This window comes from Oxyura jamaicensis, chromosome 7 (assembly GCF_011077185.1).
Source record: "Oxyura jamaicensis isolate SHBP4307 breed ruddy duck chromosome 7, BPBGC_Ojam_1.0, whole genome shotgun sequence".
Taxonomy (NCBI): domain Eukaryota; kingdom Metazoa; phylum Chordata; class Aves; order Anseriformes; family Anatidae; genus Oxyura; species Oxyura jamaicensis.
In genome coordinates this window covers 30,042,448-30,069,646 of record NC_048899.1, presented here as the reverse complement: position 1 = coordinate 30,069,646, position 27,199 = coordinate 30,042,448, and the positions used below count along the sequence as shown (strand labels likewise).

The 27,199-nt window shown below is 43.1% G+C and overlaps 1 protein-coding gene across 1 annotated transcript in view; it reads left to right on the top strand.

Annotated features, from left to right (window-relative positions):
- ESYT3 (extended synaptotagmin 3) overlaps positions 1–27,059 on the top strand; it is a 31,896-nt gene extending 4,837 nt beyond the window's left edge. The window contains exons 2-23 of the mRNA XM_035332422.1: positions 925–966; positions 1,832–1,966; positions 2,502–2,578; positions 8,462–8,528; positions 9,161–9,250; positions 10,356–10,411; positions 12,468–12,588; positions 13,570–13,743; positions 14,319–14,401; positions 15,372–15,420; positions 16,059–16,148; positions 16,782–16,844; positions 16,936–17,004; positions 18,221–18,286; positions 19,053–19,139; positions 19,982–20,131; positions 20,675–21,117; positions 22,301–22,390; positions 22,991–23,122; positions 24,601–24,706; positions 25,315–25,364; positions 26,227–27,059. Of these exons, the coding sequence (XP_035188313.1) occupies positions 925–966; positions 1,832–1,966; positions 2,502–2,578; positions 8,462–8,528; positions 9,161–9,250; positions 10,356–10,411; positions 12,468–12,588; positions 13,570–13,743; positions 14,319–14,401; positions 15,372–15,420; positions 16,059–16,148; positions 16,782–16,844; positions 16,936–17,004; positions 18,221–18,286; positions 19,053–19,139; positions 19,982–20,131; positions 20,675–21,117; positions 22,301–22,390; positions 22,991–23,122; positions 24,601–24,706; positions 25,315–25,364; positions 26,227–26,263 (2,277 nt within the window). The 3' untranslated portion in view covers positions 26,264–27,059. The remainder of the gene's footprint in view (positions 1–924; positions 967–1,831; positions 1,967–2,501; positions 2,579–8,461; positions 8,529–9,160; positions 9,251–10,355; positions 10,412–12,467; positions 12,589–13,569; positions 13,744–14,318; positions 14,402–15,371; positions 15,421–16,058; positions 16,149–16,781; positions 16,845–16,935; positions 17,005–18,220; positions 18,287–19,052; positions 19,140–19,981; positions 20,132–20,674; positions 21,118–22,300; positions 22,391–22,990; positions 23,123–24,600; positions 24,707–25,314; positions 25,365–26,226) is intronic.
- The last annotated feature ends 140 nt before the right edge of the window (positions 27,060–27,199 follow it).

Genomic DNA, 27,199 nt, shown 5'->3' with positions numbered 1-27,199 from the left:
GCTTTTGGAGAGCTGAGCAGGGCCTGTCTCCAGAAGCTGCCGTACCGTCCTTCCCTCGTGCAATATCCTCCTGCCAGCCTGCAGCACCGGCTGAAAATACCACGCCCGGAAGACTTTAATGGGGGATTGCAGTAAGGAGACCAGGGCTCCTTGCTCAGCAGCCCCTCGGTGAGGTCTGAGTGCTTCGTTAGTTACTCGAGTGGCCTCAAACCCACCTGTCGTGCTGGTGATGGAAGCAGCCATCGCTTAGGGAACCGGAGGGCTTTTGTTACGGACACGTGCACCTCCTGGCAGCATTTGGTACGTCCGATTGGAAAACATGATGCAGGAGTGACTATTTTATTTTAATTTGTCCTTATCTTAAAAGGCTTTGAGAGGTGAAGCCACTGGACTGTTACAGGTACATACTAATAGGCTTAAACTCCTACGGTGCTGCTTTTCCCTGAAGCCACTGACACAGTGTGAGTGTTAGTGGGGAAACGCTGCTGCAGCCAATAAGCCGAATTTCCCAAGCAGCTTCTTGTTTTCCAGATTTCCTGACTGGGGTGAGGCAGCACAGGAAACAGGTCCTGCACACCTCGTGGTCTCGAAGGGAAGCAGGTTCTCAGGGCTTCCCACTGCATGACCAAGAGGGATTAGGAATCTAATGCTGCTGTTCAGCAGGAGCAGGATGTGACTCTTGCTTTAATCACATAAATGTGCCCAGAGGCAGGCTGGTACATCAGCACACCTGTCTTCTTTTGCCTTTTATTATTTTAGCAGTTTTTCAAGGCAGTAATGAATTATAAAAGATGTGTGTATGAGGGCAGAGAGATCTCAGCTTACTCTAAAACCTGTGCTGTGCTCTGTGGTATCTTTTGCATATGATGCCGTATACCGAAACGGATTGCATGTGGCACTCACTTTATTTTCCTCTGCCTCCAGGTCCACTTCCCTGATGTTGAGCGAGTGGAGTGGCTGAACAAGGTGAGGAGCTCTGAACCCCAGTCTGTGAGGCCCTCTGCTCTGAGCTGAATCCCACCACAAAATCCACTGACCAAGTCTGAGAAAATTATCAAGTCACCACTACAAATCACAACCGTATCAAGTCACCACAACAAGTCACAACCATATCAGTGTCTGGGTTTAAGTCTTGGAGCATACAGAGTTGTCACAGGCTTTGGTGAAAGCTAAGTGTGTGCCTGGCTGATGTAGGTTTGATAAATTTAACCACAGCACTTGTGAGATTTAAAAACAAAACAAAATTGCACGTGTGTACTTATGCATGTCTGCGTTATTATTTTAGAAAAAGTAGTGGTATCTCCTCTTGCTAGAGAGGTTCCCAGAGAGCTCTGAGCCAGGTGCTCCGGTCAGGAGTAGTCAGGCTCTCAGTGGAACTGACTCTGGACTTAAAAGCAAAACAGCTGAACATGTAACTTAGCATCTAGTAGCTATCCTGTTTTTCTTCAGCAAACTTTCTTTTGGATGTGAAAGCTCACCTCGCTCCTCTCAAAAGAAACCTATCTGCAGGGAACTTTGTGACACTTCAGAGTAATTAGAGACTACTGTGCTTCAGAAACTTTAACCCTGGGCTTTGCTGGCTCAGCCACTGTGGTTAGAAGCAGTCAAGCAACACGATGTTGAAAACTCACCCTTCAGTTCCTAAGACATATTCCTTTTCTGAGGAACTGAGATGAATCTTTCTGTAACGATGACTTAAGAGCACAAACATTACTTGGTATTTTAAAAGGGCAGACATTAGTAGCCAGGTGTTCTTTCTGTGTCTGTTTCTAAACTAAAGGTATTTTACACAAAGAATCTTCAGCGTGTTTTGGCTTTTGTTGTATTTTAGGTCCTCGTACAGGCCTGGCCATACTTTGGGACAATCATGGAAAAAACATTTAAAGAAGTTCTTGAACCCAAAATCAGAGCAAAGAGCGTACATCTGAAAACATGCACCTTTACCAAGATCCACTTTGGCGAGAAGGTAGCGTGACCGCTTTGCAACACTTGCAGTTCCGTCTGTCCTGAAGAGTTCAGATGCAAATGGGAGAGTCTTTGCTTGGGACTCTGACATTCAGCTCTTTTATAGCTCTGAATGTTTAATAAATGGTATCGGTACAGTACTGCTGCCTCCTTTGTCCCTCCTCACATTGACAGTATGAAAAAAAAAGATGATACAGGAGACACACGTCCCTTGCCACTGTCAATATCATGGAACTAGAAATGGGAAAAAGGGCCACATACCCACATTTCTTTCTGTTATACCCTTACAAAAGGAGTTTTCAGTGCTCCCTAAGGCTTGTAGCCTGGGCTGCTTGTAGCCAGCACCGTATCTGTGGATTGCCAAGGCTGTTCACGCCTTGTCTTTAAGAGAAAAACCTGTGCTGTTTGCTCATATTTCATGTGCAGTTCTGAGAAGTCTATAAAGAAAATTTCAGTACTTGAGTGAAGTGGGTAGGACTCTTCTCTTGGGCTTAAGAGGTATTAACCATGCCCTGTCTTGTCTGTCTTTATTTCAGTGCCCTAGAATCAATGGAATAAAAGCCTACACCAAAGAAATTGATAGAAGACAAATTGTCCTAGACCTGCAGATATGGTAACATTCCGTCCTTGCCTATGTCAGTGGTTCTTAATTCACTGCCTACCTGCGCGTGAGTTGTCATGCTGGACTGGACACATGGTCCGCTAAGGTCAGCATGAGATGGAGCTGCTTATCTTGTATCAGCCCAGAGTGATATGAGATAATCTGTCCCCCAGCTGGATGTCCCCATGTGGTTCCTCTTCAGTCCAACATCTACAGTTCCCATGGAACTACTTGCACTATTTTTTTAATTCCTTAAGATTAATCCTCTTATTTTATTCACTGTGTGTTCCTTGTGCCACCCAGCTTTTTTTTTTTGATTACAGCTGTTCTTTTAGCAGAAAATTGCCTCTAGCTCTATTAACAATAATAACAACAAAACTAGATAAAACATTTGATACATTCCAGGCTGTTTTGAATGAACTTGTGTGTTTTGTTAACGCTGAAGCCAGCACAGAACTAAACTTTCTTCTGGTTTTGCCTGGAGAATGGAATTCCAGGGGGAATTACCACTTCCATGCTGCTGTAGTTCTGCAGTGGGTTTTCGGGCCACCTACTTTAAATGGCTTTTCTTCATGGTAGTGCCAGGAAAAAGCAGTGTGAAGCTATGGGCTGTCTTGGCAACAGCACAGAGCTGCTCAGGACTGTGCCTGCTGCTTCATGTGGCAGCATCCCCAGCCCTGGCAGGGCTCTGGTGCTCTCCTTGCAAGACAATGCGCTCGGTTTTCAACTATGTTGTGCTTCAGCACAGTCAGTAAAGTGCTCTTTGTGATAGCCAGACCAGTTTTAGGGCCTGTGGCAAATCATTTGTGTTTTCCACATTGAGATCGAGGGTTTCGATACCTTTAAGGCTCTGTGGGAGGTTGCTGCTGTTCTCTGTTAAACTACTTCTGCAGGCTGCTTCTCCCACATACTCATTTTCACTTTCTTTTAACAGCAGTAATCTGCAGAGGGATTCCCCCACCTCCTCATCCCTGTCCTTTTGGCAGACCCAGCAGCATCTCCAAACTGGCCACTCACTTCTGTTCCTCCTCCTGGCTATAACTTAACCTGATCTATTATCAGATAACCCAAGTGTTTTCTGTATTCACATAGGAATCTTCAGCCTACCTGGTCTCTCTGATGGGGAAAGCTTTTCCTGGGCTGTGGTAAAGGCCCAGCTTCTCTTACATTAACAAATTAACATCGGTTTCTGCAAGTGTGCATTGTACAGTTGCTGCAGAAGGCCGTGTATTACTTGCAGGAATGGTGAGAAGCAAATCTGTGAGCAGTGGTGGTTATTGACCTGCTTTTTTTTCAGGTTGCCAAAGGAACTTTTTTCCCCCCATTTCTTTAATCAAAGAAATTGGCAACCTCTACTTTTCTGGAGCCAGGCAATCTCCCATCACAAAACAGTCTCTCTTAGCTAAATAAATGGTTGTGAGTGTCTGTGGTAATGCAGCTGGTGTTGGGAGAAGAGCTGGTTAGGGGAGATGGACTCGAGCTGCCCCAACGGGAGGCTGCAGCCCTTTGCACCACCTCTGTCATCACGTGCTGGTGAGTCAGGCTTGGGTGGCTGCTCACCAATATGAGTCCTCTGTTTTTTCCAGCTTTACCAGAGAGGGAAGATGATCCTTTCAGTCAGACCTGTGCTGCTGATGCTGAGAGGGGCTGGCTCCAGCTGGCTCTTCTGGAGCCAGAATCTCGGCCAAGCTTGAGCTTGTTCTGCTGCCTGAGTGCAGGATGTGACCGTCTGTCTGACCAACTCACCAGATTTGTTGCATATCAGCTACCTCATTTTTATGTACAGAGTCCTTCTGAGTAGTACAAATGGCAGAGCTTTCTACTCTCACCTGGCTCCTCATCCTTTCTTCTGTTCCCTCTGAGGCTGAAGGTGAGGTTTAAACGGCTGGACTCATCCAGAGAGCTGAGGCCCTGTGTACCAGCTCTGGAGGCTGGGGTAACCAGCCTTGGGTGCCGATGTAGTGCACTTGGCAATGCTGAGGGCATGGGGACTGACTTCCCCAGGTTAGGTTTCAGAGAAATGTAGCTATTGTGGACATTAAAGAGCTGACACGTCTGCATGTAATTAACGTGACTCCTTGGTGCTTACGGGAGTAATTTGGTGGGAGTTTCCCCTCTGGTGAACCCACATGAGCTTGGCCTGCTGGCTGGCTCATCGCTCTGTGCAGCCCTGCTCAAAAACTCATCCTGTGCTGTTGCTTCAGCGGGGAAGGCTGAGCTGCTGTGTCACGTGGATGTTGTTATCCAAGCTCCTGCTCTGCCCCGCTCCAGCACTGAGTAACCCCCTGCGTTAGGCAGCATCCTGCCTCCAGAGATCTCAAGACACTCAGATAATGCAGCAGAACAGGAGGAGGTCCCTGATTTGTATGGGCAAGAGCTGTCAGCAGAGCCAGTGATGCAGTACATCACATGGACTTACCAAAAGGAACTGGAGGAGCTGCTTTAATTAAATCTGTTAATAACAGCTTACGTATCTCTAGCATCAGAGCACTAGGAATGGTTTTGTCATTACAGCCTTGGCTGCCCCAGATGATAAGACTGCACATGAGTTTTTGACAGGCAAACCAAGGCTCAGTGGTGATTGCTTGTGAGCAGCACGGAAGGAGCACTTAAGTTGTCTTGCAAAATCTTTTGCTTGGTCTCTGAAATTATGATCTCAATTGGTGTAAATTAAGTGGTTTACATTTTCCAATGGCTCATAGGGCTGAGCGGAAATGTTGAGATAGTCACTGCTTACTCTGGGATCTTCTGTACGATAAAATTTGTCATTTATCTGTCTGAAAGTCCAGGTGTCTGTCTGTTCTGTCCGTGGATCCACTTGCTGCACAAATAGAGCTGATCTGCAGCTCTCACATGGCGCATCAGGGTTGTTGCAGTGGTTAAATGAAATATAAGATCCAAACAAGCTGGGATCTGAAAGCCCAAAATCTGAAATCCTAGGTAGGAAAGAAAAACTGACTGTGCTCTTGGTCCTCTAACCAATTTGCCCTAGATCTAAGTCATGAATCTGTCTCCTGAGCACGGGGACCTGGCAGTTGTGTTCTCCAGATGGATTAGTGTCAAAGCATTCCAGAAATGTTCTCCAAAAGTGCCTTGTTCAAAATGGGGACTCCTCAAGTGCAGCCACTTGACCTCCCACAGTCATTTTTCTTCCCACTAATCCTGCAATTCCCTGAGCTACTATGAAGCCATGTAATCATTTGGCTCTAGTCATCAGAGATTTGAAGTATCTGAAGGCACTATTACCTCCTAGAGTGTCTTGCAATCCAACTGCTACAGATTTTGTTAATCTGATTTACTACTCTTATAATAACTTTTCTTGCAGATGTTTTGAGTGTTCATTTCCTTGCTCTTCCATGGCTTTTGCAGTGCATGAGATGTCATAGAAAAATTACTATTTATTTATAAAATAAATACAAATATACATTGAAACTTGCTCTTCAAAAAGAGTATCTGAATTTTGTAACTGGCATGTTTGCAACTCTGTCCAGATGGTCTCTGTCATCTGGTGCAGGACTGGATAAAGTAGTCAAAAGAAGCACGCAACAATACTTGGAGCTTTGGTGGAGTTTGGGCTAGCTGAGCTTGTGGGATCTTCCAAGAACCAAAGCATTTTGGAAACCTCTCGGTTTTGAGCAGAAAAGAAACACTTGCTGTCAGGAGCCTGACTTCAAAGACAGAGGGGGAAAGGCAGACACGGTGTGTTTTTTCTCATACCCTGTGGTACTTGGTCACACTTTCTTGTCTCTCTTATTTGCCCATTACTGCTTCATCGTTGACCTAGGTCCACAACCTTGTCAGTATGTGCTCCTGCAGCATCCCTGCCTTCAGCCAGCGGGCTGTCCTCGTGTCACAAACACTGTGGGCCCAGCTTTTCCACCTGGGCGCAGAAGAGATGCCGATAAGCACATTTCTGCAAGCTTCCCCGGCCCTCATCCATGATGTAGGTGTGGTTATCTACATCTCCGCGTGCAATACAGGACTTAGGAGAGAAACGGGTTCTTCTTCCACCCCTCGCAGGCAGGCAAAGCTTGCTCTTAGGGATACCAGCACAAGGGCTCAGCCCTGCGTGCCTGAGTGCCGAGGCTTGAAGCCCGGCAGGACAGCTCAGGCTGCTCTGTTTGGGGGAGCCCAGCGAGGTTATGCCGAGCAGAGGGGCCAGAGGAAAGCAGAAGCAACGCGGACTGGAAATGAGGAGTAAAACTGTTGAGCAGAGGGCATCCTTCCAAGCACCCCAGTATGAGGGCGGTGCTGGTATGAAGCAGACTTAAGGGTGATTAAAGTCTCAGGCTCTGATAAAAGGAGTGAAGGCTGCTCTGACATCCAGGCTTCAAAAACTGATTGCGCTTATTGATGTATTACTAGGGAAGAAAGACATCTAGGGCTGGGTGGGAAGAGTTTTTGGCTGTGGAGAGGCATAAAAATTGTAAATTGAAACACCACACGTATTATTTGTTGCGTTGGACACTGGCAATTAACCCTCTTCACTTAATTAATGCAAATTGAGGGACTCATTTTGGCTTCTCATTTAGATGTTTTATTGTGACAAAGCTCTATTAGCACTCAGTGTAATGAACTGTAAGATAATATCAAAATTGTGTAAATGTTAAAGTAAGTTTGTTTAATTATCTGACTAGCTTATAAGGAAGATTGTGTTAAAGTTGGCCTAGCGTGTGAGGTTGGCTACTGGAAAAAAAAAATGAGAATGCTCTAACATTAAAGGCTTTAATTTGAGCATTTTGAACTTCTTAGGTTCTGCTAAGTGGCTCTAAACAAAAATTCAGGAACTTTGCTTGCAGAAATGGAGACAAATTCACAGAGTTGCACATTCTTGGCAAGGTATTTTTTGGTGGTGGGGGAATCTGTCTGTGCAAATGGCAGTGTGAATTAGCAGCACTGCTGCACTATTTGCCCATATATATGCCTGTGGTCAGAGCAGAAAAAAAAAAAAAGTCAATTTCTTTTGATTGTGGGGTGAAAGTATGCACCCAGGCGGCAAGCACAGCACAATGACTGTGCTGCGGTACCTTTCACCCTGCTTTACCTGCGGGGTGTTTGTGTCTGCACCCAAAAAGAGCTATTTCTCAGAGGACTGGAAGGGAACTTGGTAGCTCCCTTCAATTGTTTTCTGCCAGAGGCATCAACAAATCTGCTGGGTTCTGCTCCTAGGGGAGTGCCTATTGTTTTTTGTTTTTTTTTTTTGCATAAGGTGATGTTTGCACTTTAATAAAAGTCTAAGGTGGTTTCCAAATTGCTATGGTGCCACACGTGGCATTCATTTTATTTAAGGTCTGATGTTCTCCATGGCAACTGACCAAGATCTCATCTTAAACCATTGTCTTTTAATTCAGCTTCAAGGAAAACAGGTTATTTTTAGCGATGTGTTTGTCCTTCAAATGGGCTTTTTGGCTGTGGCAGGGGTGAGCTATAACTTCCAGGGCCCCGTCTGTGATGACAACGTGGCTCTGCGTCAGCTCAGGAGTTGGGTCACCACGCTGTAGCCCAGCAGGGATCTGGCCTTTGACAGAGAGGGAAGCAAGAGGGCAGTTGCCCTGACTTTGAATTTCCAGTGAGCCAGTTGTTCCCCTCCTTGGGAGCAAGAGCAAGCTTGCTCCAGCCAACTGCCAGCCCTAAGAATGGGAAAGTAACCTAGAAAAATGTTGCTTTGACATTTTGCAGATGATCAATATCCCATCTGACTGCAGGGTTTCTCTTGTGAAGATCTTACTCTTGTTCAATGTGCTCAACTTTCCCTTTTCAGTTGCTTAAAGATTAATCTCTGCCTATGATGTCAAGTTGCCAATCATCTAACTCATTTCCTTTATACTCTGTACAGCCCAAATTTGCTCACCGAACTATTGCAAACCGTGGAATAACGTGAGAACTTTCTTTCAGTTATGCAGGAGACTGTGAGATTCACATGGACATATCGAAATTTAGTCTTGGAGTGAAAGGCGTACAGGTGCGTGCCGTGCTGATGTTCTTTTCAAGGCCACGTGTGGCAGGAGGTAGCGTGTCCCAGTGGGCAGGTTGTAAGACTCTTGACTGGGAAATCAAAGACTAGTAGACTTGGGATGAATGGCTTTATCTGTTTTGGCTGGGGAAATGGTGTCTTTCTCGGAAAGCACCTTAAAAAGTAATATTTAAGTTCTTAATGTGACTCTTAAACAGGCTCATTGCTGGAGCATTGAACTCACAAGGGCCAGCTTCTGCCACTGGAATTCAGGGGAATTGCATGTTGGTAGAGAACTTCAAAAGAAACAATTCTGTTAGGGTATTCATAAGCTGTTTTAGATTAGACCAACAACCTGTTCTTACAATACTGAAAGCTAATGGGCGGATCGCAGAAGCACCAACGGGATGGCATTACATGGCAGTCAGGATTGTAGAGACTCCTGGAACTTAGGAAACCCTGCCCAGTCTGACTTAACAATGATTTGAGAGAGAAGGAGGTTATTGATGTTAGTAAACTCTAAGTAAAATGATTTCAAGCAGGATTTTAAAAATTATTTCCATCACTGAAAAGCTCGGTTTTGAAACTGTATCCTGAGAGTATCTTCAAACTTGATTCTCCTTGGTCTATTGTATTTGCAGCTGTACGGGACGCTGCGAGTGATACTGGAGCCTCTTCTAACAGAAGCCCCTTTTATTGGAGCGGTGACCTTGTTTTTTATGCAGAAACCGGTGAGTCACTAGTGAACTGTACTCTGCTGCCTTCTTGATTCAAGGACTGTCTTAGTGCATGGTTCGGTCTTCAGCGAGCGACACAAGCTGTCCATCACTAACAACCCAAACTGCCTACCTGTGAATACCCAGCGCTGCGGGTACTTGAACAGCAGATTCCCGGTTGCTAAATGCTCATCTTAAACTCCAGGAGGAAGGGAATGAATTTGCCCTACTCTCTTGCAGTAGTGCCTGTAGAAATATTTCTATTCTTTGGTCTAAGAAGGGGAGGAGTTTCTGAGGTGGACAGCACAGCAGCCATTTCATAGGCCTTTGCCGGAAGGATCCTGGCAGATGTACTTAAAATCTTCCCGGTCGTGGATTTTAAATGAAGCTATCTTGGGAACCATTCAGTCATGGCCATGCTTTGAAAGCTTGCTTATTTAAGGTCACAAGTGCTTTGTAGTTGAATAGTGATTGAATAAAATATGATAAACATTCTAGCCTTGTTTAAAAAACAAAACAAAAACAAAACAAAACAACAACAAAAAAAAAACAGTTATAGCACACAACTCTGCTTGATTCTGGGTTATACTCTGCTTGAGTTCCTGGCTGTCATATGCCTTTGATATTGAATGAGGTAGTTTTGAGTTTATATGTAGCAGCATTATGTAAACAGATGAAAAACTCCTTTGTTTATTATGTGAACAGAAATACAGATTGCAGTGGTGTTTGTAAATTTCCCTGCCTCGGGGCACAGGCCAACCCCTAAGTGAAAGGTGAGGAAACAACTTCACGGTCTAGGTAGAGCTGCCGGATTTACTGTGCGTGACCCTGGGGCATCTGCCAACGGGCATTGCTAGGGGCTGAGTGCTGTGTTTTCCTGTGCTTGCAGGATAAGTCCCAGTGATACCTTAATTTCAGGTATGACAGGTAGAATAGATAAGGGAATTGCTATCAGCTGTTGATTTTAATGTATAAATACAGTCATTTGCTGGTGCAGGTTTGGCTTTCTTTAAACTGCCAACTTTGTTTCAGAAGCATTTGCGTCCCCTATAAATTCAACATTTGTCCTGAGATAAATTTTAATGGTCCTGTATCATTTCTCTCCCTGTCCTTGTTGTAGCACTTGGAAATCAACTGGGCAGGCATGAGCAACCTCCTGGATGTCCCAGGAATTAAGTAAGTGTCTGTTTTGTTTCACTTTATTCCTTTTTAAAAAAACCTTTGGGAACTGGGAAGGCTTTCTCCAGTTATCATCAAAGTTATTCCCAAGAGTGATGTGTAGAAGGAGTTATACTGATACTCATGCCATTACATCTGGCTGTGGAGTTTGCAAACACTTGAGTAGGGTGCTCGTACATTACGTCAAAATTCCTTTTTCACTTCAATGCACTTGGGATTTAGGGTGGAATTAGATCACTCTAGTTTTGGGGATTTACTATAAACTGAAAAACAAGCCCTTCTGTTTCTCATGTGCTAGTTACTTATAAAGGTAGTTGAGGAGATCTAGGTGATTGGCAGTCTGTGCTTATGTTTATTTACCATAAAGTGATCAAAAGGTTAAGTATCACAAGGTTGCAGTCCTCTTGATGAACTGAAATCCAATTCATGTTGAAAAAACTGCAACATATTCAAAAGGAAAAATATTCTTGCCATTCTGTGTAATCTGCTCATCCATTAGGTTCTTCAGAAAACCTAGCTGCTCCCCAGTGCCTCTTGGGTTGATCTTGTACATAAAATTTGCACAGCAAGGATGAAAATCTCATGGGTTTTCACTGCTGTAAGTTTCAATCTGCTCCTCCAGGCTGGAGATTGAAATTTTCATTTTTTTCTTGGTGTAATGAGAAAATTCTGTCACGCAAGAACAAAATACACTCAGCCATTGCCTTTCTCCCTTTGAAATGAACGCAGACACCAATGCTCCCCTCCCATCCACTGCAGCTCATGCTTTGCAGGTACATAGGAAATGGCTGGCTACTTTAGGTGTCAGTTTATGCAGTAAAGGGCCTCTGAAGACCTTTAATGTCAAGTGAGAGGAAGCTTTCTTTTTTTTTTTTTTTTTTTGTTGGTTTTGTTTTTTACTTAATTTGAGACCTGAAGTTTGCCCTGAGAGCTCCAGTTTTTATCAGACAAATTAATCTGTTCTTTTCTGATGCAGCCTTCCTTAATCCTTGCAGGGAGAAGTTATGTAGGTGTTCCAGCCTACAGCCTCTCATATAATTAAGTGCAAATTTGGTGTCCTAAATGTTCACTCTCTGGTTCTCTCACAGGGATTTGAACATAGAAACCTTTGCTTGTTCATCAGCACAGCACATGAAAGCCATGAGCAAATCATGTCTGCTGTGAACAGGCTGAAATACAGGTTGAGTAAGAGCTTTCCTTTTCTTTATTCGCCTACTTAAGAGAGTAAAAATACTGGATGCAGATATCTGTCCTCATGTGCAAGCCGCGTGTATACCATAAGACTGAAGAGAAGGCACAGTATGTGACATTCCTGCAGAGGAATTTGTCAGAAAAGCCAATAGTTTGAACAAGGGTTTTCAGACTCCTGGTTTGACAATGGGAGTAGGAGAGGCCACTCCTTTGTAAGTCGGGCTTCATCCATGAACTGTGACAATTTCATTTTCCCTGAGAAACGCCTTATAAGCACTAGATTTACCAAGAGGATGGAAAAAATTCTGGTGTTTGGTGTGCTCATGTCTTCCCTTAATATTGTCTGCTGCTCATTCTGAGTTGCAGTAGCATGTTGAAATCCTCTCATTAATCACCTAGGGAATATTGGAGGTCTGTAGCCATACACTTCTTGCACAGGAAAAAGAGATCAAATTAGTTTTCCCTGCCAAACAAACATGGCAATTCCAAATAAAGGATTTAAAATTGGAAAGTTAAAAATGATTAAGTGTTAGATTGGACTGGAAAGTCCGTGATCATCATCTGCTCTGCAGCAGCTCAGTTGGACTGGAATTATTGTAAGGAGATGGCTGAGCTTTCCACAGTGATGCATGTCGATCCTTGGTGATCAGTTCTGGTGTTAAACTGCTGTCTCCCATCCTTTTGGTCTAAGCTAAATGTCACAAGCCCGAGTTTCTTCCCCCACTCTTTGGGGGAAGGTGGTCTGTATTGCTCATTTTGCAGTGCCTCCTGTTTCTTGTGCTGTGCCTTGTTCTTTCATTCTAACTGAAATGATGATTTGATTGTAGAGATTTAGGCTGTTTGTTTTGTTTCTCACCTGCAGTGTAATGTCAGACTCGCTGATTCAAGATTACATTGCTTCACGGCTGGTTCTACCAAACAGGATCACGGTGCCTCTGAAGAAGAACATGAACATTGCCCAACTGAGGTTCCCTATCCCACGTGTGAGGTTTTTTTGTTGTTGTTGTTTTGTTTTGTTTTGTTTTTTTCAGTGAGGATGTTGATCTACTGAGCGTGCGTTTGCTGCAATGCTGCATGCAAACTTAGTGTGTTGGGTTCCTGCACATCCATTCCCATCAGCTGTGTCAGCCTGGATTGTAGGCTTTCTGTAGGCAATATTTCAGGAATACAAAAGCAAATATTGGGTAGTTTTTAATTTTGGGGTGGCATAAGAAGTCCATTTAGACACAGATGTTTACCAATTTAAGCCGTTAGTCTCATTTGAGAATACCACAGGTCTTCAATTAGAGAAAGTAAATACATGAGCGCTAAGTGTCAGGCTACTTAATGTCTTTAATAATGCAGTGAAGGGGTGTAAATGGGAAGCTCAGAGTATGACATCTCTACATTAAGGAAAAAAAAGTTCTTAACGAGAACCAAATCCAAACAAGCCCCAGCCTCCTAAATGTTTGATGCATCCAGATCTCTGGTCTCCTTCTGTCAAATGCCTAATATATTCATGAATGAGAGTAACGATAAATGAATGATGAAGGGCCGCTTCCTACTGAAGACTCGCATCACCACGGTGAAGTTGAATGGCCACTCTGCAATCAAATAAGAATCTGCCAATGAATACTTAGTTCCTCCTTCAGTCAGTATGAATCAAGCTTGACTCTACACTTAATTTAACTGCAGCGTGAATATATATGTTTCTGACTTTAAAATAAGTTGAAGACTGTTTCTTACCCAACAATCTACATTGGACTCTGTATCTGTTTAAGGTTTTTTCTAGGTAAATGATGAGAAAAGTGATTGTTTTATCACAGCTGTCATTTGAAATGCCTCAAAATGTATTTCTTTGCAAACCTGTCATGCTGACTACCCTTGTTGCCTGAAATAACTAGTTTTAGGAGGTAGCATATTATAATTATCCAAAGATCACATTTTCACAACCAATTTCATCTCTCTTTTTTTTTATTATCCAGGGAGTAATAAGGGTTCATCTGCTAGAAGCTGAAAACCTTGTCCAGAAAGACAATTTTCTTGGTGCAATCAGGGGGAAATCTGACCCATATGCTCTTCTTCGAGTTGGCGTGCTGCAGTATCGAAGCAAGACAGTTTCCCGAGATCTTAATCCTGTTTGGAATGAGACATTTGAGGTACTGAATCTTTTGATCTTTCCATCTATAGGATGCACAGCTGTTTACGTCCTTGTGTTTGGAGGACCTACTCTTAGCTGACTGCACCGGAGCGAGTGGAATTCCTTGCTACTTGATTGATGAGGCATTTCTGTCTCTTAAACAAATCAAATCTAAATTGCAAACCTGAAATGGCATTCAGGTTGATCTTATTTACATATGTGGGTTTTTGGAGGACATGCAAAGCATTTCTTTAAATATCAGTCAGTGCAGCAGTCTGATTGTGCAACTGAATTCTGCTCTAGCATTGGGATTCTTTGTGTATAGGATGTCTTTAGCTCTTTTTGTTTTTGTGAACAGTGCTTATTAGGGATATCAGTTTGACAGGTTTAAGTTCTAATTCAAAGCCAAGAAAACTGTTTTTAAAATATTTATGTCTCTGACCAGTTGTATTTGTTACCATATCAGCCACAAAACAGCAGGGAATGTCCTTAATGTGTTATACAGCTGTAAAGTGTCATGTTCTTGTCAACAGCCTGAGTAGTGAACCCGTGTGAGTGCTTTTTATTTTTAATGAATACATCTTTCTCCTCCAGTTTGTTGTTCATGAATTGCCTGGTCAGGACTTAGAAGTCGAATTATATGATGAAGATCCAGATAAAGATGACTTCATGGGCAGGTAAATCAATGAGACTTTCTTTTTGTTGCTCTTCAAAAGGATCTAGTGTTCTGAAAAGTCTGCTCAGTAGATTTGAGAAAAAATTCTGGAGGTTAGATCCTTTCTCTTCCATATTTTCAGTCGTAATCAAGTGCAGTCTAATTGGAATGTTTTCTTGTTCTTCTGATAAGGTCTTGTTGCCGTTTTGTAACAGAGAAATATCCTTATAGCAACATTTGACATCCATTTTTAATGCAGAAAATGCAAACGATCTGAAATGACTGGTGGCCAGAAAACAGCACTCTTCATATCAGACGATAGATGAGAAAGGCATTTATGAATAAGCTGTGGATTTCTCAAGTGTGACAGCATCACTGAAGTTCCCAATGATAGCACTTAGGGAAAGGCAGAGGTGGTCATGATCACCTCCAGAGAGAGTATGTCAGGTCTTGCTTCTTAGGACCAGTTATCTTCATATTTGTTTGATTTAAAATAAATAAAAACCCAAAGAAAGAAACAAAATAATCCAATCCTTGCTCAGATCCAGTGATCTCTGAAACAGAACACCCAGATTGTTTATACAGGAAGTTTGAAGTTGAAGGAAGCTATTCCCTTTGTCCAAATATTGTCATCAAGTTATGAGTTCCTAATGCAACTAGCTTTGAACAAGTTAGAGAAAGGGCCCTGATTCCTGCAGGGAATCTTAACCACCGTTAGAGGTGGTGGTTACTACACGACTTAAGTTTTATTTAGAATATATTTCAGTTTTGGAAGCATTTCAAGAGGGAGAAGGTACTGTGTGTGGAATTATGCGTTCCACCACACATGCACACAGGTAATATCTAGAAGTTGCTGTTTGAAGCATCATGTGGGCTTTTTTTCTTGGTAGCCATGGTTTCTGTTTTGTTTTTTTCCTCTCCCCTTTGTCCACTAATCAGCAATACACCGTATGTGTAAGCATATGCTGAAATGTTTGCTTTGTCTCTTCCAGCTTGCTTATAAGCCTTGTGGATATAATGAATGACAGAACTGTTGACGAGGTAAAGATCACAGCTTATTTTTAAATGTGGTTGTGGTGCATGCTTATATGTACTCATTCATGTTCTCCATATGCTACTACGTTGTTTCTGTGTGCTTGAAGCTTCCTTGCACACTTGCACTGCGGTATTTTTTCTTGGTGAAGTTCTCTTTGCTCAGAAAACTTGAAGTAGCCGTCACAATAGTTTTTACAATCAGGCTGGCAACCTCAGATAGCCCTGAGGTTATGCTGAGCCAGCAGTGGGTGGACATCACGTATCCTGTGTGTACCAAATATCTCTGTGAGGCTACAGATAAAGTTTGGTGAAGCCGTATGATTGCTGAGGGAAGAAATAATCAGATTGTTTTGTGGTTCATCCTGGAACCCAACACTGCAAACAATGCCAGAGTGCCTGTCTGATGCTGCTGCTGGCTGCAGATATCCATGTGCACTGCGTGTGTGTGGGTATCTTACTTTCAGTGTTTCTGGCTTGTGTTCCCAAGTAGATGGCCATGCTACAATCCAAGTTTCAAAAATTCAATCTAAGAACCTCAAAATTACAATTTGTATTGTCTCCTGTACTTAAGTCCCAGAGTCTGCAACATGTACAAATTATTCTGCCTCACAGTTCTTAAGTTACACGTTGTTGTCTCCATTTAGTGGTTTCCCTTGAGTAAGACAACAAGTGGGCACTTGCATTTAAAGCTGGAGTGGCTTTCACTAGTAAATGACCAAGAAAAGCTACATGAGGTGAGTATATTTGCTTAACGGATTCAGATACTTTGATCCCTGTATGCTCAGCAAAAGAGCATGTAAAATTAGGATTCCTGGGCAAACTCATGGGAGTTTATTTTTGTCTGACAAAGTTTTGCTGTATTTTTTTTCCTGTTTCTCCTGGAGAGGAAAGGTGTTTGCTTGCCCCACATGCCTTGGTAATACAGGAGCCACTAAAATCTGGCAGATCTTTTTACTTAAATCAGCAAAACTTTGTTTGGCCAACTGCAAAGTGGCCTCTTGTTCCCTTCTTTGTTTATTTTTCTCTTTCCTCTTCATCTGTGATATGTGCAGGACTCCCAGTGTCTTGTATACCTGTACTAGTCATAGACAAATAGCCAGCACCAGGGAATCCAACCAGTTCTGCACTAAATAGGTTGAAGGGCATAAAAGCAAGCAAATAGCAGAGACTTAGGCCTTTTCTTACTGGTCTGCTTGAAACCATCATGCAGTAGGGTATTGGCTCCTCTAAATTGCAAGTTTAAGGAGAAAGGTGAAGAGCTGTTTAGCTTAGGGAAACTTTGAATTTGTCTTGTGCTGTACATTGTCCTTGATGAGTGATCATGCCTACCTTGTTTTTGTTTTGTTTTATTTTCCTGGCCTTCACAGGACAAGAAGGGTCTGTCTACAGCAATTCTGATAGTCTACTTGGACAGTGCTTTCAACCTTCCAGTAAGTACGAACAACATGCAGACAGCCTTCACTCTTAACCCTTTTTTCTAAAGCCCACAAATTGTTTTTAAACTCTCTTTTACTAATGCAGAAAAACCACTTTGAGTATTCCAATGGTGAATGTGGAGCAAAGAAGATCAAAAATAACAAGTACCTCAAGGTAAAATTTTGTATCCTTCCCCCATGCCTGCAAAAACACCTTCTGGTTTATGCTGTATCATAGCAACTGAAAGTAGCAGTTGTTAAAAAGAAATAATTTCTGCACTGTCAAAATCTGTGACCGCTGGTTCAAGATAGTGATTGAAAGCCCCCACCCCCAGTGCAAGCCTAGGAGGTCCAAGGAGGGATGCAGCACAGAAATATTTGATTGTGTGTGGGGGTTGTCTGTATCTTACGCTGTGGAGAGTAAGAGGCTCCAAATGTCAGAGCAAATCATGCTGTCCTTCCTGCTGCTGCAGGGCTCCTCCAGATGGATCTTATCCCACTGGGAGCAGAGGGCTGTGCTTGTTTGTGGTACCCTTCCTGTCTGTTGGAGACCTGACCACCAGATTCTTTCCCCCTGATTTTTAATTCAGAAGCAACTCTGTCATTCATGCCTCCTCTCCCTTTGCTTATGGTTATGTTTTACACCTCAAATACTGGATTTTACTGCTGTGATGCAAATTGTGGATGTAGGAAGGAACGTCTTTCACCCTGTGCTCTTGAACAGGCTACGCATAGTCACGGCTCTGAGCAGTGGGTAAAGTTTGCCTGTCTTCTCTGAGTAGCTCCCCTCCTAAATGTGATCTTTACAATCTAGATGAGTTACAAGCACTGTTACATCATACATATGGCATTCATTAGTCCTTAATTCTGGACTTCATTGTATGCACTTTTCTTGTTTTCTCAAGGCCAACTCCTCAGCGTAAACATCTGTAACATTAGTGCAAAGGAGCACAGTACGAGGGGTTCGGTATTACTACTTCTGAAAAGGAGCTGTTACTCAGTACCAAAGGCTCACTTGTAGCTGCTTCATGGCATGTTCTGAGCCTAGGAAACCAATTCTGAGAGTCCTATTTCACCAGAGAATGATGAAGACTCCCCCATGTTGCCTTCAACACTTTTCTCTATCTGTTTCCTCACAGCTTCTGACAAATATTTACTTATTGAGGCTTAAACATGTAGAGCTTTAGCTTAAGTGGGAACTCTTGATGCTAGAGGGTAAGACTGTGTTGTGTTACGGCTGGAGTCTGTCCTGCATGCTGCACTCTTCAGATGTCTCTCATCTGAAAACTGTTGCCAGCTTTCCAGTGACATATTTCAAGTAAGAGTAGTGGTTTGATTTTGCTTCCTGTAAACTTTAAATCGTCTTTTTTTTCCCTTGTATTTTATGACAGAAGACAGAAAGAGAACCTTCCTCCTTTGTCCTGCTCACAGTAGGAAGCAAGACTCATAAAAGCAAGGTGAGGTTGTTTGACTCTTCTGCTTGCTTTAAATACTACCTATTTTATGGGTGACCACCTCCAAGTAGCCCCTAGAAGGGGACAGGACCACTATAGCTGTGTGAACAGCTGAGGTTATGGCGATGACTGCAGAGGCCAGGAGGCAGGGACCAACCAGCATGTGGAAGCACACACTTCAGCTTTTCTTCTCCCTTGCTGCCAGTACCTGTCACCTGGCAGAAGGAACTGTTTCATGGAGCAGCCTCAGAAGGAGCCCCCTGGGTGGTTTCTGTGCTCTTTCATCCTTTAAGTGGATGGCATTGAAGCTGTCCCCTCCCACTCTTCCCACAAGCTCTATACCCCTCAAACTGCCCCTCTAGCTTTCTTACCCTTCCCTGCCAGCTTGCTGCAGTTTTGGGAGCTGGCTCTGGGTTTCTGCGGGCTGGAAGCTGACTCTCGGGGCGGAGAGGTGGGAGGAAGGGAGCAGTGCCTTGCTGCAGGTGGGGCAGGCTGCTGGTCCAGGCAACACCGGTTGGGGCCAACTTCAGCTCGCCTGACTCGTTCCTCAGCGTTTCCACACCTCACAGAGCTTGTTCTGGTTTTGCCAGAGACTTTGCTTGTGCACACTTCTGACCTGGAAATTTCGCTCTCTTTTTACAGCTCAGGTATAGCATCACTGAACAAAAAACAAGGAGGTCACTGTGACCCTCTCTGGTGATCAGTGTGACAGTATTCTTTGCTGCTTACAGCATAAGCTAATACAAATGCCACAATCTTCTTGTTGCAGACCTGCAATTTCAGCAAAGATCCCACGTGGGGCCAGGCTTTCACCTTCTTTGTCCACAGTGCTGATTCCCAGTCACTGCATGTTGAGGTAAGAGAAAAGCCTTTCCTTTGGAAATCCAGTGTACATTCATAGGAGACACCTCCTTCACAGTGGACGTTACCTCAGTGCAGGTTGTTTCTGTCTGCGTGTGCAGGGGTCCTCCTACTTAAATAGTGGGAGGAGCACCTATTTTTGCACAGGCAGCTCTCTGTTAGGTAATGCTGTTATCTACCTTTGCTCTAGGATCATATAATATTTAATATCTTGGTACAAAACATGGGACATTTATGGCTGAAAATTGCAAAGGAGGTTTCAGACAGATCTGCATGCAGTAAGGCCATGAATATTTTGCTGTCGGAAATCAGAGTGCTCATAATTCTCAGCCAGTGTTTATCTCTTCACCTTGGTAGTTAGGCTCCTTATGAAGTCCTGTATCTCACTGCCTTACATTAAAGTCGCAGCCAGTTCTGTGGCTGTTCACTGGGCTGCAGAAGTGGATTTAAACTTGGAAGGCAGATGGAGCCTAGAAAGGCTAAACTATTACTATAAGAAAAAAAACTTGTGAGGGTGTAGATCAGTCATCATCCTAGCTGCCTAGGACATTTTCTGCAGGGCAAGTAAGGAAAGTCAAGTAAATTCTAGGGCCTATGTTTTCTGCTAGGGCAGCTTCTTCTCTGTGTAGTTAGAGACAGGATTTTTACTTCAAACATAGTAATTTGTTATACTTCTGAAATATTGGCGTCACCTATTCAGAAGTAACTACTCTTGATAATATGTCCTGAAGTAAATTAGCTTATTTTGGTCTGTCTGAAATACCTTCTTTGCTTTTCCCAGCTTTCCAGCTTGTCTTTTAATAAAAACAACGTGTTTTGTTTTTTTTTTTTTCCTAGATAAAAGACAAGGATCGGGATAGTGCCCTGGGAACTTCAGTGGTATGTCTCTCCCACTTACTTAAGGACCCAAACATGACTCTGGATCAGAGATTTCAGCTGGATCATTCCAGTTCAGACAGCTTCATTAAGATGAAACTTGTGTTGCGGGTAAGCTGTTCTTTGCTGTATTCACCTGACTTCCCCAGCGGAAGTTTCCAATTCTGACCGGGCAAAAGAGATAAAACGTGGGAGAGGAGAAATGCAGCCTTTCTTCACAGATGAGTAGAAGGCAGAAGTGTGACAAGATCCTTAACTGCAGTTAAAAGTGCATGTTGGAGCTGGGAGCTCTGCCCTGAGGCTTCCTAAAACTTAGTGCAGTGGCATTGCCAAAAGCCTTTCATGATGTTAAAGAGTGGAACTGAGAAAATCTAAGCTGGGAAATCAAACCAGCAAGGTTGTGAGAAGCACTAATGCTTAGGAGTTGTTTTCTCACGGTGTTCTGGATCAGTGTTCAGACACTTAAATATATACACAGGAGGACAAAGGAGCACAGTGTCATTGCAAGTCCCGTAGGCCTCCTTCATCTCTAATGGCATTTCCTGCCTTCTAAGACCAGTAGTGTTGTGGCGAAATTTCATCCTAGGTGGTAATGCTGGTGTGAACACCAGTGTTTTGGGAGCAGTGCTCATTTCTCTCCCTCATGATTTTTAGGCCTTGAATGTTGAGGAACCCGATCCACAGAGCGTCAAGGCTGGTGGCAATGCCTTGAAGCAAGGTCCTGTGCGTGTCACGGAGAAGGGTGGAAACCAGCAGAAGTTTGTCTCCCCACCAAAACCAGAAGTCTCAAAAGTACCTCCTGTGAGCAAAGACGCTGCCGTGCTTGAATCCCTGCCAAAAAAGGACAGCAGTGAAGACCTGGACACAAATGACAGTTCAGCAGTGCCTGTAGCAAGTGAAACTATTGCTGGCCTTAATGAGACGGAGAGCGAGCAAAAGCCCGAGCATCACCTGTCGTCAGCACTGCATACCAGAGCAGTGGTAGTGCCTACGCTGCCGATTGTAGAGGAACTGAGGCTTGCACCCAGCATTACTTCCCTGGGTTCTCTGCCTTCTTCTTGCTTTGAACTAAGTAGCAGCAATCTGGACCTTCATAAGTAGGTGGTTCTCCCAGCTGAACTGTTCTTCTCTTGAGAAGGTTTCGTTTTTATAGGTTGCTGTTGCATAAGTTGAGTTCGAGTCATTTGAAGTCTTGAGTCTCAAATCACTTTACAAAGAACTGGCTTAAGTCAACAGCAAACAATTACAGGGGTGCTGTCAGATCAAGTGTGAAGTGAATGTGTGTCCTTCTCTGGCTGCCCTGAGGGGTGCTGCATGTGTTGGTCTTGTATTGTTTAAGAGGCTCTCATACAGAATATCCTGGGTCCCATAACACTCAAGAGTTTAATACTGAAGGTGCCTTTCAAAAGGAGATTGGAAGTCTGTGTTGTCCCACTGCTGTACAAACACAAACTTGTGATAAGCATATCTGGCTGCTTCAAGTTTGGGATGCTTGAAGTTTTGAGACTCTCATAATGCTGTGAACAAACTTTTCCTAGTCAGATTTGCTTGTGTGTGCCCTTCCTGTAGTGTTAAGTATCAGGCTGCAGGTATTCTGCTCTGCAAAGGGGGGTGGAGAGCCGGGTCTGCCCCTCCAAGGGTGCAGACTGAAGCTAGTAGAATTCTTAATGAATGGAAGCTGCAAGGAAGGTCTGTCTCAATTCAGAGAGCATCAGAGTTATCAGCTTGAACATCAAACCCAGCTACAGCTGTTCAGTTTAATACTTGTATACTGGCATATGAATGAAGTCCTGTTCAGAGCTAGAGAATAAGACATTGTTAGAGCATTTTTAAACAATGTCTTGGATTTGAAACCACTTTGGTAAAATGCAGATTGAGATATAAAAAGGGTTCCATTTGACATATACGAGCATCCTTGAAGGAGTTGTGCACAAAGAATGTACAAAGCACATGATGATCTGTATTTTACTGCTCCATCTACAACAGGCCAAATAGGTGGGTTTTGGCTACCTACACTTTGGGTCTTAGGGCAGGTACTTGTACAGAAGTCGGGCTGGGCAGTGCTGGCACTAACAAGAGTGTTGTTTCTGGGGTCTAGCTGCTTTCTAGAAAGTAAACCATAAGATGCCAGGAAGAGGAACAGTGCCCTGAAAATTGCTTCTAGCGGAAAACACATCACCAGCTTCTGGAACTCATGGGCTGTTTCGTGCTGCTAGGTCTGTGCATGTGGTCTGTTAAATAGCTGTGTTTTAAAGCTTTTCCTGTGCAACTGTCTTACAGCGGGACTGAAATGCCTCTGGGAGAGATTCAGCTCACGGTGCGTTACGCTTCAGTACGGCAGAGTCTCGTTGTGCTGGTGAATGGCTGCAGGTAATGCCGACAGTTCCTCGCCTCTATCTGTAAAGGGAAGGGGAAGGGCTCCCTCAGCTTGCATCAGGTGTTCAGCAAAGCTGGAGCAGAACCACACAGAGCATAAGCTGCTCAGCCGAGATGCCTTGCTGTAGGCTGACCTCAATCTGTACAGCCTCCCTAAGCCCAGGCAGGTGGAAGCCACCAGCTCTGAGCAGTGTCAGCAGTGGGTCTGTGACAGTGGCCAGCCAGTTGTGCTTGCTGCAGCAGAGACGCTGTAACTTTCAGCCAAAACTTCCTCTGAACATCACTGACAACTGACACATGCCCTGGGCTGTCTGAAGGAGCTACAGGCGTTGTGGCAAGGATTGATGCCTATGACTGAATTTGCAAATGTTAATTTAGGAACCCCTGTAAATGGCCACGCATTCAGTAGTGATTTTTTTGTTATTGTTTTTTGAGCTTCACACCCTTAAGGCTTAAATCTGTTTCAACTCCAAAGATAAATGCTGTCGGTCCATGAATCCAGGAAGGGTGGGTCTGATTCTAAGAAAGACAAGGAATTAAAACATACATGGGGAGAGGGTGTCTTGCTTGTGAACACTGCATTTCTTTTAACAGGAACTTAGTACCCTCTTCCAATCGTGGGGTAGATCCCTATGTCCGAATATACCTGCTTCCAGATAGAAGATGGACGAGCAGGAAGAAGACTTCTGTTAAGAAAAAAACTCTGAACCCCCAATACGATGAAAAGTAAGAAAATGTTAATTATGATTTCAGCCGAAATAGTTACTATCTCTGTATAAAAAGGCAGGGCTCACATAAGGTACGCAGCTGGTGCACCTGAACAATTGTGTCATGAATATTTGCAGGTCTTCTGAAAAAATGGCACTTTAACTGTGATTTGCAAGTCCTTAGGGCTGGCTTTGCCCTACAGTACAGTCACATCCTCGCCCCCCTTCCCTGATCCTAGCAGATGCAGGCTGCTCTTGCTGCTTTGCTCACAGACATTCCTCTAACCATGCCCTGTCACTGCAGAGACAGTTCTGAGTGCTGGTGGAAACAAGTTAAAACGTTACCACCTCTTTGCCAGTTGCCACATCCACAGCTCTGCCATGGGAAAGGAATGTGTTTTGTACTAAGCCAGTCACAGCAGAGCTGGTCTGAGAAGCAGTGTTAGTCCAGTAGTTAGAGAAAGGTACAAATAATTCATGAAAATACACGAGTAATGGGTGATCCTGGATAATTAACTTTTTGTTTCATTGTTAGGTCCTTTCTGTGTGTGTCTGTAGGTCAGAAATTGAGAAAAAAAATCTTTAAAATGTTTCCTATTAGCACGCCAAACACCAGTCACTCCAGCTGTGGGCTTTGCTTCAGCCTATCCTCGTGAGCTCCCCTGGCAGGTACTCCACTTGGTGCCAGCGCAGCTGTTGGGAGCAGCATCCTTCTCATCTCCCGTTGGCATGTCCTGCACATCCTCAATTACCTGTAATAGGTTGAGCAATACGTAGCTCCAGAATACATTACCTGTTTTACAACTCTGACTTGAGGAAAAACTATTCGGGTGGGCAGAACCTAAATGATTTAACATGGACAAAATTGACCTGACATCTGATGGTGTGTGCCAGAGCCGTGAGTCAGCACCATTAAGAATTTAATTGCCACAGGTTTCTTTCTTTGTCTTCTCTTAATGTGGTATAAACCTACTTTGTAAACTTGGGGGGGTGGCTCAGCTATTTCCTCTGAGTAATAAAGGTTGCATGGAAAATATGCTGATCTTCCATGAAGGGGAAAACCGATTGGAAATGGCATTTCATTATGGATGCACGTTTTCCTTCATCCCACTGGCACAGTGAACAGTCTGACCAGTAGGGCGTCGTAGCCTTTTGTAAGGCTTGGAAGGTGTGTGTGTGTGTATATATATATATTTGTTTACAAGATTAATAAAACTATAGAATTACCTTTTCTGTTCCACAGAGAGTAACCTGTGTTCACCCGTGGATTGTAGTCAGCCTTCCAAAATGGTGCTAAAATACGCAGTGGTTGGGCAACAATGTTCTCAAGGCTTACAATGGGCTGTAATGCCTTCTCAAACTTCAGGTGTGATTCGCTTCCTGGTCATCGTCTGAAGCTACAGTCCTTCTCTGTTGGAATTGCTGTATTTTGGCTGCTGATGCTTATAGGATTTTAAGTTTTGACTTAAAACATTCCTTTCCAAATTTTACTTTTAGGTTTGAATTTTTTGAATCTTTGGAAGATGTCAAGAAAAGGACACTAGACATTGCAGTGAAAAACAGCAGGCCATTCATTTCACAAGAAAAAAAGGAGCTGGGGAAGGTAAGATTAAACCAGTGGCATGACTTGTTTACAAATTGAAGAGCTTGAGACGCTCCTGTAATCCTGAATTGCAGTTCTGGTGACTTACTTTGAATAACAGAGCTAGCAACCTGGAGACAACTTCCTGCCAAATTTTTCTGACATCAGGCCATATCCCTGTGGAAGCTGACGTGGTTTCACGTGATTGATCTGCCACCCTGCTTCCTTTGGGAGTGCTCCTGAAATAAAAATGTGGTTCCTGGGATCCCCTGCTGCCTGCTTGGGGAACAGCTCCAGTAGTTCAAACATGAAGCTGAGAAAGACGAGATTAAAACAAGAGAAGTTGCCAGCAGCACTTGATACTTTCTGTGAACAGCTTTGCTTCTGTGAACAGTAATCGTGAATATTCAGAGACAGATACATTTCCAAGCAGCACTATTAAGAAACTGAGCTTTAGAGATGAGGCTGGCTGATGCCTGTTTTGGGAATGCAGGATGTTTGTCTCCCTTGAGCCTGGGCTGCAGCCCTAGACCTTAAAAGTGGAACTGACTTGGAGTGCTAGATTAGCTAACTAACTAACTTGCATTAAATATATATATATATAAAATTGAATAAAAATGTTTCTAAAGGTGCGGATTGACTTGTCACAGGAGGACTTAATCAAAGGGTTTGCACAATGGTAAGTTTGTTTCAACGTCACCCTTTACACCCTTGCTAATGGCTTTGCTCAGAGTTGGTATGAGGTTGGGGTGGTGGTAGAAGGGCTGTGTGGTTTGGTGAGCAATTATAGCTTACCTGCAAATGCAGGACTAACTTGAACTAATCTGATAGTTTTATCTAAAGTTTATGTTAATCTAGTTAGCCGTGTGATCCCTACCCCGTGAAACGGTTTTAATAAGAGGCCTGTATGTCAATTATTCTGAGTCTTCAGCATATTTTAAGTTACATAAAAGCCACTGGGACACATAAGAATTATGTTTATTAAAGTAAGACTGCAACAAATAACTTGGATAAAGATCTTAACTAAATTAACACTGATCAGCAATATATATGTATGATAAAACGTTAATTACAAAGCACTTATATAAGCTGTTTTAATAAGCCACTTACAGTTCTGCGTGTATGGTCATTGTGGTTCAGACGTCAACCCTACGTATTGGTCTGAGGCAAAGATTGAGAACCAGTGCTTCTTCCTCCTAAGTCTCTAGTTAATACCAGTCACGCTTCCTCCTTTATCCCTCAGTGAAGGAGACCAAGGAATGCAGTGTGTGTCGTCTAGTAGCCTGCCACTACTGTGGGCAGCGGTATAGGAAAACCAAGCTCCCCCTGCCCAGCTTGTGTGCATCTCACAGAAGCGTATGGCAATAGGAGAAAACTGCTCCCAGTAAAATCCAGTGTTCCCAGTAAAGACCGAAGTTTGAGGCCATCTCTGAAGCCACCTCCTTTCACCCTGCTGCCTCTGAAGCGCAAACCATATTCTATCATTGCCACTTAAAAAAGTCAAAGCCTTAAACTGCTTGCTTATTGTCTCTGTTTTGCAGGTATGAGCTGACAAGAAGTAGACGCAAGAAAAATTGATTTCTTCTCATGTACATAAGTTACTAATTTTTAAAGTTTATATTGACTGTATATATCTATTTTGTAATTAAAGTGTTTTAAAACAGTCACTGCGAACTTGAAGCCAGCTGCTGCTTAAGACATGTAAATGTAATGATCCTACTCTGAGACTAGTTCTTAGTGATGTAAAAAAAAAAAAAGTGGAAATAACTTCTCTCTAAATAACACATCATTTATTTTTGCTGTCTCTGGTATATCTCCCCCGAAGAACTGGAAAATACAAATATGCTCTTAAGGAAGCATTGCACCTAGAGAAGATTGCCAGCCATCTGTGATTACTTTGTTCACAGTTTCATTTCCACAAGAGCCTAGTCATGTTGTTTTAACAATATCTGAAAGCATTATACTTTTAAAAGGTTAATTTTTTAAACAGCATCCTTCATCTGACCCATTAAAATAAACTGTTTAATAAGAAGTTGGTTTTGAGAAACTAAAAAATTGATATTCCACTTCTGAAAAGTATCTTATGCAAAACCGCAGCCAGAACCTGCTATGAGCTTCCAAAAGCAGGGAAATTAGCTTACCAAGATATCATTAAGGTGTTAGTTTGTGATGCCTTAACATGTTTTTTTCTTTATCTCTCTCTTACATTTCAACATCTCATAAGCCTTGATAGTAAAGCATTCTGCCTGAAGAACAGCAGAGTTTTGTAAAATTAAGCTTTATTAATATTGGAGCAAAATATACCAAAATATTTTTGGAAGCTTGGTGTATTTGTTTGTTTACAATAAACTTTGAAATGCCTTGCTTAAGGAAATTCAACTCTGCCCTTCTGTAGAATATGAACATGGTAACTTCAACTGCATGCTAGGCAAAAAAAACCATAAGTCACCATCTGAAGTAGGTTTAAAATATTTTCAGCCTAGATTACACTAATTCAGCCTGTCTCAATCCATA